This window comes from Bos taurus, chromosome 16, assembly GCF_002263795.3.
Source record: "Bos taurus isolate L1 Dominette 01449 registration number 42190680 breed Hereford chromosome 16, ARS-UCD2.0, whole genome shotgun sequence".
Classification (NCBI taxonomy): domain Eukaryota; kingdom Metazoa; phylum Chordata; class Mammalia; order Artiodactyla; family Bovidae; genus Bos; species Bos taurus.
Genome location: NC_037343.1, coordinates 72,975,327 through 72,988,631, shown reverse-complemented (window position 1 = coordinate 72,988,631; position 13,305 = coordinate 72,975,327). Strand labels below are relative to the sequence as shown.

The window sequence follows — 13,305 nt, the reverse complement described above, 5'->3', positions numbered from 1 at the left end:
CTTAGCTTGCTATTTCAATTTACTACCGATTGGTTTATACTCAAATTTTCTATTTCTTCTTGTGCCCCTTTTTTGACATTTTGTAGCTTTCTAGAGATCTGTGCATTTTATGGAGGTTTTCAACTTGATTAGTATATAGTGGTTCATAACACTCATTAAATTTTTGTTTGTTTCTCTAGTTGGCTTTTATCTCTTTATATATTTTATTTATTTGCATCTTCTCCTTCACTCCATCCCTCCCTTCCTCTCTTGTTCTTCTCCCTCCCTCCTATTTTGTTTTCCTTTGATCACTTGTGTTAGAGATCTTATTAGTCTTTTCAGCTTTGGCTTTGTTAGGTTTGTTAATTCTTTCTTTTTGTTCTCCAGCCCATTGATTTCTGCCCTTATCTGATTATTCCCTTCCTTATTGTTTCTTTGGATTTGCTCTGCTCCTTCTCATTTCAACTTCATGAGTTGAATGCTTGTTTATTTTCTGAGAAATCTGTTTGTACTCTTGTGTCTGATTGTTTTTCTCAGAAGTATTTCCAGAAGAGGAATTATAGAGTCAAACTACATGAAAAAGATTTTAAGGTTCTTGATAGATATACCCAGATTATTCCCCAGGAATTCTTTGTCAGTTAACACTCTTTCTGTTGGAGAATGTCTATCTTATTGTAGTCTCAGCCTTTATTCTTCAGTCCATCTCACATGTATTTGATATATGGTATGAAGTGAAGAGTTGAATTATTTATTTTCCCACCTAGATAACTGAACACTATAAACTACGTCTTTCTTTACTGAATTTTAATGCAATCTTGAGCATGTACTAAATTCTTATATCTATTAAATTCTTTTATGTATACACACACACATATATGCACACACACAATTTGGGGGCTGTCTTTTCCGGGGGCTGTCTCTTCTGTTTCATTGATTTTTCAATCAGTTCTTACATCAGCACTGTGCTGTTTTAATTATTTTTGCTTTTTGAATGTCTGAGTATCTGGTGGAGTAAGTTACCACTCTTTTTTCTTTATTTCCATTCTTTTCTTAGCTATTCTTACTGGTTTATTCTTCGAGATATGTGTTTGAAATGGTCAAGTTTGAAAAAAATGTCATTAGGGTTTTAATTGGATTACAGTAAACCTAGAAATTAATTTTTAAGTAATTAAAAATCTTATAATATTGTGTGTTTTCATCAAGGAGTATGGTATTTTTTTCTCAAGGTTTCTCTTATTTCCCTTAGTAAAAGTTCATGGTGTCTTCATAATAGGGCCTGTTAAAATTCCTGTTAAGATTGTTTCTAAGTCTTTTTTTCCTTTTGTAATTGGGATGTTTTCTAGTTGTATTTTCTGTAATTTCTAGCTGATTATGTCTGGTCTGTAGTAAAGGTGTTTGTTTTGGTTTCTCTATTTTATGTTACAATTATTTAATTCTCTTAGTGTTTGACATTTATCATTTGCTTCTCCTGGTTTTTGTATTTAGATAATATCATCCATACATAATGATAATGGGTCTGCTTCATCTGGGCTTCCCTGATGGCTCAGTTGATAAAGAATCTGCCTGCAATGCAGGAGACCCTGATTTGATTCCTGGGTTGGGAAGATCCACTGGAGAAGGAATAGGCTACCCACTCCAGTATTCTGGCCTGGAGAACTCCATAGTCCATGGGGTCGCAAAGAGTCTGACACCACTGAGCAACTTTCACTTTTTGCTTCATCTGTTATTACTTAACCAGGACTACTAGAACAATGTGGTAGTTGGAAAAGAATGCTATCCTTATTTTAATCCTTGCTTTAATGGAAATCCCTGTATTGCTTTACTGTTAGTGATAACTGAATAAGCTTTGCTCTGGGGGGAAAAATCATGTTAAGGTATACTTCTAGCTCCCTTTTACTAAAATTTTAAGATAAGCAATATATGTTGAATTTTATCCATTTTTTAAAGTATCTATTCAGATGATCACATAGTTTTCCTTTCTCAACCTATTGATATCACTTAAAGATTTTTCCAGTATGGTTTATATGGATTCCTACAACAAACCTACTGTGACTAGGGTATTCTTAAATACACTGCTTGTTTCCTTGTTTAAAAAATATTAATAATTTTGAAATGAGATTAGTTGGCCTACAGTTTTGTTGTTTCATCTGCAGATTTCAATATCAGCATTTTGTTAACTTTCTGAAATGAATGAGGAAGCTCCCCCTCTCATAATATGGGACAGCTTAAACAGTATCAGATTTTGATGTTATTCGCTTGTAAATTTGTCTAGCCATGAAGTCTCTTTTTAAGTAGATTCATTAAAAACTTTTCAGTATCTTTCAGGATTCTTGGTATATTTAGGTTTTCTTCTCAAGTCGGTGGCATTAATATTTTTCAATTTCATTGATGTTTTCAAATGTACTAACATATGATTATATATCATATTCTTAGAATGTTTGGAATCTCACGTGTCTCATTTCTCCTGTTTTAGGAAATTTACTAAGGTTTTGTCTATTTGATAGGTTGATTCTCTTTTTGAAGAACAAGCTCTTGGATTTATTCATAAATTCTACCATTTTTCTGTTATCGGTGATTACTTTCTCATGAATAGCAGCTATCTTAGGTCATTTGGCTTTATAGAGCCCAGGCTCACCTCTCATGGGATAGCTGTCTTCCTGAAAAGCTGCAGTTAGAGACATTTTATAAAAGGAACTGTGCTTTTTATTGAGTTATTTCACAGATATTTTATTTTCATTTCTTTAATCTTCAGGGACAAGCAATTAACGTTTTTCCAGATAAACTCTGTGATACCAGGGAGCCCTGATATTTAAGCAAATATGGAGCAAATTATTTGAATTACTGCCTCCAGTTTCTTTTCTTTCTTTTATATATATGTGGTAGGTGGTCTTAAATTGGGATGCAAATGTAGTCGAGCATATTCATGTTGGGGCTTTAGTTTGTTCCTTTTGCACGCCTGGTCTTATCACTTGTCACTAATCCCAGCTTATGAGAAAAGGATACAGCAGCTCATTTATAGATGAATTTTTTCATGTTGTTCATTTAACACACGGACCTCTCGTGAAGGATGGGCTTTGCCAATCTGGAAGTAATTTTTGCCACTTACTTTTGTGATTAGAGGAGTTTGGTTGCAAGATGGCTGGTTAGTTATCTGGGGCCCAGTTCAGGATGGGGATGAAGGCTACCAATCCTGTGTTTGAACAGGTGGCTTTGCCCTTGGAACCAGGGAGCTCGCTGCTCATGGAGAGGGCTGCTAGGGGCCTTGCAGTTAGTACAGCCTTGTGGAAGGACCCAAGTGCCTAGGCCCTGCAGGAGGCAAGCCTGTCTAGATAGCCAGCAAGGACAGTGGGTGTCATGACACAGCTGAGGCTCCGAATGTGCAGCCTGGTGGGGCTGCATTTATCCTTGATCTTTGTTTTCTATGTGGCTTCCCTGGTGGCTCAGTGGTAAAAGAATCTGCCTGCAATGCAGGAGACCCAGGTTCGATCCCTCGGTTGGGAAGATCTTCTGAAGATCTTGCATGGCAACCCACTCCAATATTCTTGCCTGGAGAATCCCATGGACAGAGGAACCTGGTGGGCTACAGTCCATGGTGGTCACAAAGAGTCAGACACGACTGGGCAGCTAACATTTTCCTATGTTACTCGTGGCCAGGGTCGTAGCAGATCGCTGACTCCCTGCCTTCCTCCTGGATTCTGGGTCTCCTGGCCCACTCCTTCCTCTCAGGCTTACACCAGTGTTTTCTTCCTAAGCTGATACTGTGGGGAGGGGCTCGTGGGGGCCTGCAGAGAGTCTGCTTTCTTAGTGCCTGAGATAAACCTCTCAGTGATTCTGGACAGGGCGGGGCTGGAGGGCTTTTGAAGGCACCCCTCAGGGTTAGACTCCACAGCGTCTCACTCCTCCGGCCCCCTGCTTCCTCAGCCGTTGCTCCATGTTGGATCAAACACAAGGACATAGCTTATGCATTGCTCTTTGCTGGAGCGTCTCCATCTCGGGCGGGGGCTTCTGCCTCTCCGGGAAGCCCTACGGATTCCCATGCAAATGGTGTGCCTGGTGCCTGTCTGGATAGACCCCAGAATTCCTCAGGAGCTGTAGATGAGCTGCTCTGTCTGTAATGGAGGTTTGAGGGTCATTTTTGTCCTGTGTTGCTTTGCACTCTATTTACATATATGTTTTACATATATGTTTTTTTTTATTTACATGTGTTTACTTGGGCTATTTTTAAACCACTTGTTTTGTTCCCTGAGCGGGAACTGGAAGAGAGGAGAGGAGGCCCTTGGAGCATCTCATGGGAAAACCAGCACTTCGTCTCTTGCCTGTGGTCACGTCCGTGTGCACATTTGAGAGCTGCTTACTGTTAAATTCTCTTATCTTTAGAAGCCCATCTTTTCTGCTCCCTCTCCACTCTCATTCACTACCACAGTCTTCTAAAGCCACCAGCTTCCTAGAGAAAGAAAGAATCCCTAGGAGCTGATTGGAATTCCTCAAATGCTAGAAGCGTTTGAAGGACAGATAAGCCACAATCGGGTGTGCTAGTCTCTAGCAGTGGCTGGTGTCAGATGAGGGTGTGTATTTCCCTGCCTTTTACAACAATTAGAGAGTGCAGTCTCTAATTACCCCTGCTCCACCCCAGAATTGATTTCCCATCACCCAGTTGACGGTAAAAGGGGTAGTTTAGTTAGAGGCTTTAAGTGAACAGTTTACACTGGCCCTTAAAATGCAGATCTTCTCAGCAGGTGGAATGGGGCTTCCATGGATCCTTTTGTTGGGGGTGGTTGGTGGCGGAGGGCTGGGGGAGAATCAACAGCAGACTTAATATTGAGCACTCATCTGTCGAAAGTGCTTCATTTCTATGCTCTCAGGCAGTTCTGTACAGCACTGAACTTTGGGAAATGGAACCAGGGCGTCTAGAAGAAAGGGCTGGCTCTGCTCACAGTCAGGCCTGTGTGGTGTGGAGAAAAATCGCTCAGCCAAAGAAAGCTGGTTTCTGTTTGCAGTGTACTTTTGCTTAAAAGTGTGAGAAAGGGTTAGTTGCTCAGTTGTGTCTGACTCTTTGCGATCCCATGGACTGTAACCCGCCAGGCTCCTCTATCCATGGAATTCTCCAGGCAAGAATACTGGAGCAGGTTGCTGTGCCCTCCTCCAGAAGATCTTCCCAACCCAAGGATTGAACCCAGGTCGCCTACATTGCAGGCAGATTCTTTAGCATCTGAGCCACTAGGGAAGCCCTGAAGAGTGTGTGAGTTACGATGAAATCACTTGCCCAGTGCGTGAGGATGTGGAGGTCCCTCACCCAAGAAGGTAGAATCAGAGAAGTTCTAAGGGCCATCACTGTTTTCCAGAAAGAGCTCCAGCTGCAGCTTGTCAGCTTCCATCCTCCTATGTCAGCTGAATTCTATAGCAATGCATTTCAGCTGAATCAAGACAGTCTGGAGACAGTGATCACCAAAGTATCACGGATGGATTTACGTTGTAAGGTATGTCATACAGTGTTTGTTTCTGTTGAGAAATCAGACAAGGGTGACTATAGGGTAAGGGAGTTAGAGAAGGAGAGGTTCAGAAAAAGAACTAGACCAGTACTTTGTAGGAACTGATCACCTTTAATGAGGTGAGAAGGGGCAGCAGTCAGATTTGTGAATACTAATCAGTATTAGAGCTGCTGCACTAACCCAAGAAAAGAGTGAGTATATATAGGCATATATGAGGAACTCTGCTGTCTTAAGGGGGCCTTCTTCTCCAAGGTGGTTTGGAGTAGTTATCTCTTAAACGGCTGGGGCAAGGAATTCTGGAGATGGGCCAGAGGCTGGACCGGCTGGGAGCTGGGCGTAATCAACCTTAATGTCCATTTTTTTCCTTGGGTGAGAGAGTTCTTTGTTTTTCATAGAATGGTGGGGAGGACCCGGAGGGGAGTTTTAACTCCAGGCTATTTTGAGTCTCGTTTCCTTCAGTGACTGGTAGGAATTCTCCAAAAGCTGAGGATTTTGGTCTAGGACGATACTGTCGTGGCCTAGCCACAGGAGAGCTCCTGGGATGTGGCTGCTTCAGATGGAGATGTGCTTTAAGGATAATGTGTCTATGGAGTTTTGAAGAATTAGGAAGAAAAAGGAATATGTGTAATTGTTTAGCGTTGATTCCATGTTGAAATAATGTTTGGATATATTGGGATAAATAAGATATATTGAAATTAATTTCACCTTAAATTTTTGTCTTTTTTTTTCTTTTTACGGTGTGGTTACTAAAAACGTTAAAATTATAAATATGTCTCACGTAGTATTTCAGTTGGACAGTGGCAGGACAGGGTTTCATCTTGATTGTCCTGTCCGCATACGATTCCTTTTTTACCCACTAGAGGGCGATGTGTCCTAACCGGGGGGCGTCTGGTGCTTTGCACGGACACTTCAAGGCTTTGGAATGTACCCTTCAGTTCAGTTCAGTTCAGTCGCTCAGTCGTGCCCGACTCTTTGCGACCCCATGAATCACAGCACGCCAGGCCTCCCTGTCCATCACCAACTCCCAGAGTTCACCCAGACTCACGTCCATCGAGTCAGTGAATGTACCCTTAGGAGATAAGAACTCCAGTTTTTCGCTTTGTTTCAATTCTGCGTAATTCTGATGTTTCTGGAGGTTGCACTTTGTAGGAAAGCGAAACCAAACGAGAAGAGACAAGAAAGCAGAGGGGCTTTCCTCCTTCTTATTGATAGCGTTCAGAGGGATCTGCTGCTGTATTGGGTTGTCGCAGCTTGCTGGCGGATCTGGGTTTTCTTGGGACTTGAGTCTGTGTACACCACCACACACATATATGTACCCAGTGTGGCACGTGTGCAACTGTAACAGAAAGGACCGGGGTAACCACACACTGCCACGCCACCTCCCGCACCTCGCGGAATTCAGTGTGAGTTGTCCTAGAGGCGGGGCCTGTGGGTCCCTGGGCCCAGTGCTTGTGCGCCTCCCTTTTCTGTCTCCCTGGAGGCAGTGTTGCCTGCCGTTGGAGGCTGGAGCTGCTGTTCGCTTCGAGTGTGTGTGTACATCTGCCCTTTGACCCTACTCCTAAACAAGCATCATTTCAGGGAAGTCAGGTTTCCCTTGATCTTTCTTGGTTCTCCCTTGTGCTCGTCTGTGTTTTTTGTTTGTTGGTCTGATAAGAACTGGATTTTTCTTTTTTCTTGTCTGTGTAGTCTGTGCCATTTTGGTCGATCTCAGCCATCTCTGGAGGCTTCATCACTGCCCTTATACCGAGGACTTTTCTAAGTCTTTCCCTCCAGCTGAGGCACTCTTTTGAGCTCCTCCATGCCCATCCAGCTGCCTATTAGATATCACGTGTGTGTGTGTGTGTGTGTGTGTGTGTGTGGTAGTTGCTCAGTCATGTCTGATTCTGTGACCCATGGATTGTAGCCCACCAGGCTCCTCTGTCCCTGGGATTCTTCAGTGAAGAGTACTGGAGTGGGTTACCATTCCCTTCTCCAAGGGGATCTTTCAACCCAGGGGTCGAACCCAGGTCTTCTGCCCTGCAGGCAGACCCTTTACCATCTGAGCCACCAGGGAAGCCCACATAGACACCCAGAGAGATCAGTCACTTAGACACCCCAAATCCAGCCCCACAGCTGAATACCCTTACCTCCCATGTCATGGCATTCATCAGCGTCGCTGTAATTTCTTACTACTTGTTTGTCTCTCTTACCCAGGATACGGTAAGTCCCAGGAGGGCAATAGCCATGCCGGTCATGTTCTGCTTCCTTCCTACTATTTCACACTGTGCCTGGTTATTGTTCATTTTTAAACGTTATTTGAATGAAAGTTTTAAAATATTTTTTGTTTTAAACAAATTGTATTGTTCACTTATAAGCATATGTATTGCTGCTGCTAAGTCACTTCAGTCGTGTCCGATATGTGTTACCATCATATAATTCCATCAGTGATCTTGTTAGCATTATGCGACAGGCTGTGATCACCATCATTTTGTGCCGCGGTCTGTTCAAAACCTTTTTTTCACCATTTGTGCAAGTGAGGCGTTTGCTCTCCTCCCTCCTGTGGTCCCCTGTACCGGGAACTTCCACTCTCGATCCCTCTCCTTTTGTGACCCTTACGGCAAGTTAAAGGGCCGTTGCCATCAGCCCCTCGTTTTTCCAGGAACCGAGGTCACAGAAATGAAGGAGTGTGACACGTCTCAATGCCTGTAGCTCAGTCCAGAGGCAGCTTTTCCAGGCTGTATGCCAGTTTCTTTTAGTGCTTCTCCTAATAAACCAACCCAGTTTTATTTAGATTTGTTGACTAACAGATCCTGTTTTTCTTGTCAGAACATGAAGAGGAACTGGACCGAGAATTTGACCTGGAGACTGGCACTTTATTCAGAGGATTAAAGAAGGTACAAAGTGGATCAGTGATAAAACCTTTTGTTTTCAAACCTGATCTCAATATTTGGCATCACTTTTGTATTTGGTGCTGGCCCAGGCATGGTACTCAGCAGCGACTGGAAATTAAATACCTTTCTTGTTGAAAAAGGTATGAGCACACCATGTGGAGTGTGGGCATTCCGCACGCTCTGTCTTTATGTTGTCTCATGTTCTCCCAGCATACTAGACATGTGGATCAGTAACCTTAGCAGTTTGTGCAAATTTCCCTTTTGTAAAGATCAGAAAGTTCCTTTCTGATCTAGGCATACAGTAAGTCCCCTACATATGACCCTTCAAGCTGCAAACTTCGAAGATGCCAGCTTGTGTTGGCATGTCCAATCACGCAAGTTAGTGCACATGTCTGTAAGAATCCTGTAAGATTAAAAAAATGTTTTCTCTATTTGTGTTTGTTTTTTAATATATTATTTGTGTGAAAAGTATTATAAACCTATTATAATGCAGTAGTGTATAGCCAGTTGTGTGTTAGTGCCCAGGCTAGCTTTGTTGGGCTTGTGAACAAATTGTATTCATGTGCACACTCTCGGAATGGAACTTGTTCGCGTGTAGGGGCCTGCACACTCCCTGTGCCAACTGTGGGCAACTACAGACCTGCTTCCTTCCCGCCTCTAGTGGCCCTGGCCATCCTGCAGGGCGTGCTGGGCATCGCCCACCCCTCTGGCCCCTGGTTTCATGGCAGCAGTGGGCTGGCTCACTTCCCCTCCTCTGCAGCTCACTGTGCCTGCTTAGACAGTAGGCAGGGTGGCTGCCGTTGCTTTCCTAGAGGTGACAGGTAGCGCTTCTGCTGGTGGCGAGGCAAGCAAGAGTCAACATCATCAACCTTCTGGTTCCAGCCGGTCTGGGGTCTCTGTGCTTGCGGGCAGCACGCAGTTACCTTCTTCCACCTGGTGGGGGTTTCAGTATCTGCAAAACAGCTAGAAAGATACGGCTCAGACTATCTATAGACTTTGTGAAGAAACAGGAGGTCCTTGACTTTGCCTAGTGGGTAAACTACGATTGTTTTGCTTTGTTTGACTTTCTTTTGTTTTTTTTTTTTGCATTTTTCTCACGTCTTTGATTAGACTTATTCTCTGGCTAAAGCTTTCCTACATACAAGAGGCAGGTGGAGGACGTGGGATGCAGGGAGGGGTCTGTCCTGGGAAGGCCCCACGGGGTCCTGCTCCGGTTACAGTGGGAGCTAGTCCTCGTGAGCATCTTGAATCCACTCTTTAGAAATATGCTGCTTTGGGTTTCTTGCAACAGAAAAAAATGGTGACATTTTTTTCTTCCTTAAATTTTAGAGTCATCATTCAGACATTTCAGATAATAACAAATTGTTTGCCGGGGGCACAAATAAGTAAACTCATTTTAGACTAAGAGACTTTCCCTATGAGAAGCTGAAGGAGGATCAGGCCCCACAGATTTCACTGTTGCATGCTCAGCCCCCCTGGGTGTCGCTGTTGGTATCCCTGGACAAAGGGCCCTTGTCTGCACTGACTTCCCAGCTCCCGCCACTCCCGCCACTCCGTCACATTCAGCTGCTTGACTTCCTGCCCAGGCTTTAGAGTCCTGGGGACGTGACCTGTTCGTGGATTCTTTGTGACAGGCCCCTGTGATGGGCATGGTCAGTGGGTGTCAGTGTTCAGACCGACTCTGCCTTTGGGGAAATGTGCGCAAGGCACAGAGAAAAGCTTCAAGTTCAGTCCAGCCGCTCAGTCGAGTCCGACTCTCTGTGACCCCATGGACCGTGGCACGCCAGGCCTCCCTGTCCATTGCCAACTCCCGGAGCTTGCTCAAACTCGTGTCCATCAAGTTGGTGATGCCATCCAACCGTCTCATCCTCTATTGTTCCCTTCTCCTCCTGCCCTCAATCTTTTCCAGCATCAGGGTCTTTTCCAATGAGTCGGTTCTTTGCACCAGGTGGCCAAAGTATTGGAGTTCTAGCTTTTCAATGAACCTAAAAAGTTGCAAGGTTCCAAAGTTCTATTCTGAAAGGTCTCTGTCCCTCTGTCCGGCTGGCCATCTGTCTGTCCGTTCATTTGATGCTGTTGAGCCCCTCTTAGCCTCGTATTTCTGTGTCTCATTACCCTGCATAGGGGGTGGGTAGTTTGGGGTCCTAGAATGTAGAGGGAAAGTGATGAGTCAGGGTGGGTCGCCAACAGACAAAGGAAATTGATTCCATGTGCTTGGTGAAGACCATGAAATAGACCCAGGGTCATATGTAGCAATAGGAGGTCCACTGGTGTCTGCTAAAAGTCTCATTTCAGCTAAAATAAAGGCCCACTTGGCTCTGAGTATTTCCTTTGGAGGTTATGGGAGGGGACAAGCAAATGCTATTCTGATCCAAATTCTAATAAAAAGACAGTAGTAGGTGTGAGTAGAAATGGTGAGCTTTGGGAGTTTTCATGTCCTTTAAGTATCGCCAGACCTCAGCACTGCTGGCATCCACTGTTGTAGGTGGTGGTCAGGGCAGGCGCTGGGGAGCTGTTCTGTAACTTGTAGGGTGTTGAGCCGCATCCCTGGATTCTGGATGCCCAGAGTCCCTGCTGCTCCAAGTCATGACAGTTGCTAGTGGCTTCAGGCATTGCCACATGTCCCCTAAGGACAAAACTGCCTTTGTTTGCGAACAGCCAGCCGCGGTAACAGTGAAGGGCTCTGTCATGCTGATTCGGCCCTTTCTTCCCTTTTCTCCTCCTGCTTCCTCCTCTGGCTTGGGCCTCACCTCTTCCCTTTCAGGTCCGCACTCTTGCTTCACATCTGAGCTCCGGTGTCTCCTGTCCTGGAATTTTTACCTGGACCTCTAAACTGGGCTTCATGCTCATAGTTCCTGGCACTTCTCTGCCTCAGTTTGTATCACCTTCCACAAATGCTGCTTTTAATGAATGTGTTTCTGTGCACAAGCCCATACAGAGTGCTGGGGACACAGCAGTGAGCTAGACAGACAAGGCTCCGGTCCCAGGGTCTCCTACTGGGGACAGACCGACTGTAAGTAAAGAAATAACATGACAGCCACAGATTGAGCTAAATGATATGAAGGAAATGAGCAGGGTGATGTGTACTAATGCCTTGGATCGCATCTTGTGCACTATTATGATAAGTATATTTGTACAACTTTTGTCTTGTATTATCTATCCTCTGCCAGACTGTGAGTCCCACAGGGCAGGGCTGGGATTTAATCAGTCCTGTATCTTCAGTACCTGGAACAGAGTTGGTGAGTATTTTACTGAATTTAACTGAAGGAACGAGTGAGGAACACCGTGCCAGAATGCACCCTTGGAGTAAAATGCGTCAGTCCTGAGGGCACCTAGACAGACGCGTAGGTAAACGCTAGGTGGGACAGTGTTGACAGTCAGAACAGGGGGGCACCCCTGCGGGCACAGGCAGCCCCCCTCCGCCCCCCGCTTCTGGGAGAGGAGGGCGACCTTCAGCTGAGTGCCTCAGAACTGGTGGGCTTGGCAAGGTCCCCAGTAGTGAAGACGTTCTTCCAGAGGAAGAACTGTGGTTGGAAAGGGGATGAGTGTGTTAGGGTGATGGTGACTCAAAGCGGAGCTTTGGGACAGTGAAATGGTGTTGGGCCTGACCACAGTCCCCCCAGTTGTTGCTTAATGGTAGAGTCTGGAGGATTGATTGTAGCCCAAACCAGGAATACCACTGGGTTTATTCCATCAGAGTAAAGCTGCTTGCTTTCGCCAAGAGGCCAGGGGCAGTGGCTGCAGCTCTTGAGGACTGTTGAGATTCCATATGCTGTGGTGTGTGCCTCCTGTTTTGTGACGTCTCTCCTTCCAGGCTTGGCAGTGCCTGCCTGCACGGGCTCCAGTGGCTTCCTGGAGCGGTCGTATGCAGGAGCCTGTGTGTGGTCAGGGAGGAGTTGAGCTCAACGCTTTTCCAGTTCTGGCCATCTGTCTTGGTGTTTGCTGGTTCCTTTCTCGCCGCCACCGCCCCCCCCCCCCCCACACACACACCTAACATTCTTGCTCCATGGCCGAAGAATGTAAAGAAGACGTTTTAGTGGCTGTGTTTCTTGCTTGATATCTCTAGATAGTAGGCTCTGAATCAACTGATCATTCGTGAATGAAGCTCTGTGTTGGACTGTGTTGTCGTGAATTTTTTCCCCTTTATATTTATTTCTGATTCAAGATAGTTGGCATAATGGAAAGAGCACAGGTTTGGGGTTGGATGGACTTGAGTCTAAACTGCAGTTTGCTCCATTTTGGAAAATCATTTACCCCATTTGAGCCTTAGTTTTCTTTTTTGGAATATGGGCATGGGAGGTCTCGTTGTAGAGAAAGATAATGGATATAAAACACCCAGCATGGGGACTTCCCTGGTGGGCTCTAAGACTCTGCTGTTGATGTAGGGGGCCCAGGTTCAATCCCTGGTTGGGGAACTAGATTCCACATGCCACATGCCACAGTGAAGATCAAATATCCTGAGTGCTACAACTAAGACCTAACAGCCAAATGAAATATATATATATATATATATATATATATATAAACCCCATCCAGCATGTATGTGCTTGGTACAGAATGGACCCCAGTCCGTGCTGTGGTCATCATTTTGTCCTTCCATGGTTGATGACACCCTTGCTTTAGAGCTAGGATTTGTTGATTTCCCCCTCTCTGGCAAGGAGATAATGTTCTACAGAGGAACATTTCAGTCTAGAAGGAGTTGGTTGCTACTGAAAGGAGCTCTCCAAAGCCTGATATATTATGAAGAATTTTGCATGTAATCAATTACAATTCTTGCATGTAATCAATTACTTATTTCTTTCCCGAGGACACTCTTCCTGACAGTTCTGAAACTGGGGCCCTCTTGTAAGTCAGTTCTTTCAGAAGTAGAATCAGAGGAATTTTCAGTGCCTGCCAGAAGGTTAGAAATAAAAGACAAATCAGAGAAGGAAGCTTGACCACTAATGTCTTTGAATGTTAAAAGAGAA

General features: G+C 44.7%; 1 protein-coding gene across 8 annotated transcripts in view; it reads left to right on the top strand.

Moving 5' to 3' along the window:
• The window catches only part of HHAT (hedgehog acyltransferase), a 376,524-nt gene that overhangs the window by 24,112 nt on the left and 339,107 nt on the right, over window positions 1-13,305 (top strand). For 6 of the 8 annotated variants that reach the window (XR_003029814.2, XR_003029815.2, XM_024976884.2 and 3 more), the window contains exon 3: window positions 8,274-8,341. Coding sequence is in view for 4 of the 8 variants with exons in the window: in XM_024976884.2 (XP_024832652.1) it covers window positions 8,274-8,341 (68 nt within the window). In the remaining 4 variants the exon portion in view is untranslated. The other 2 variants (XM_024976887.2, XM_024976888.2) reach the window with 2 other exon arrangements.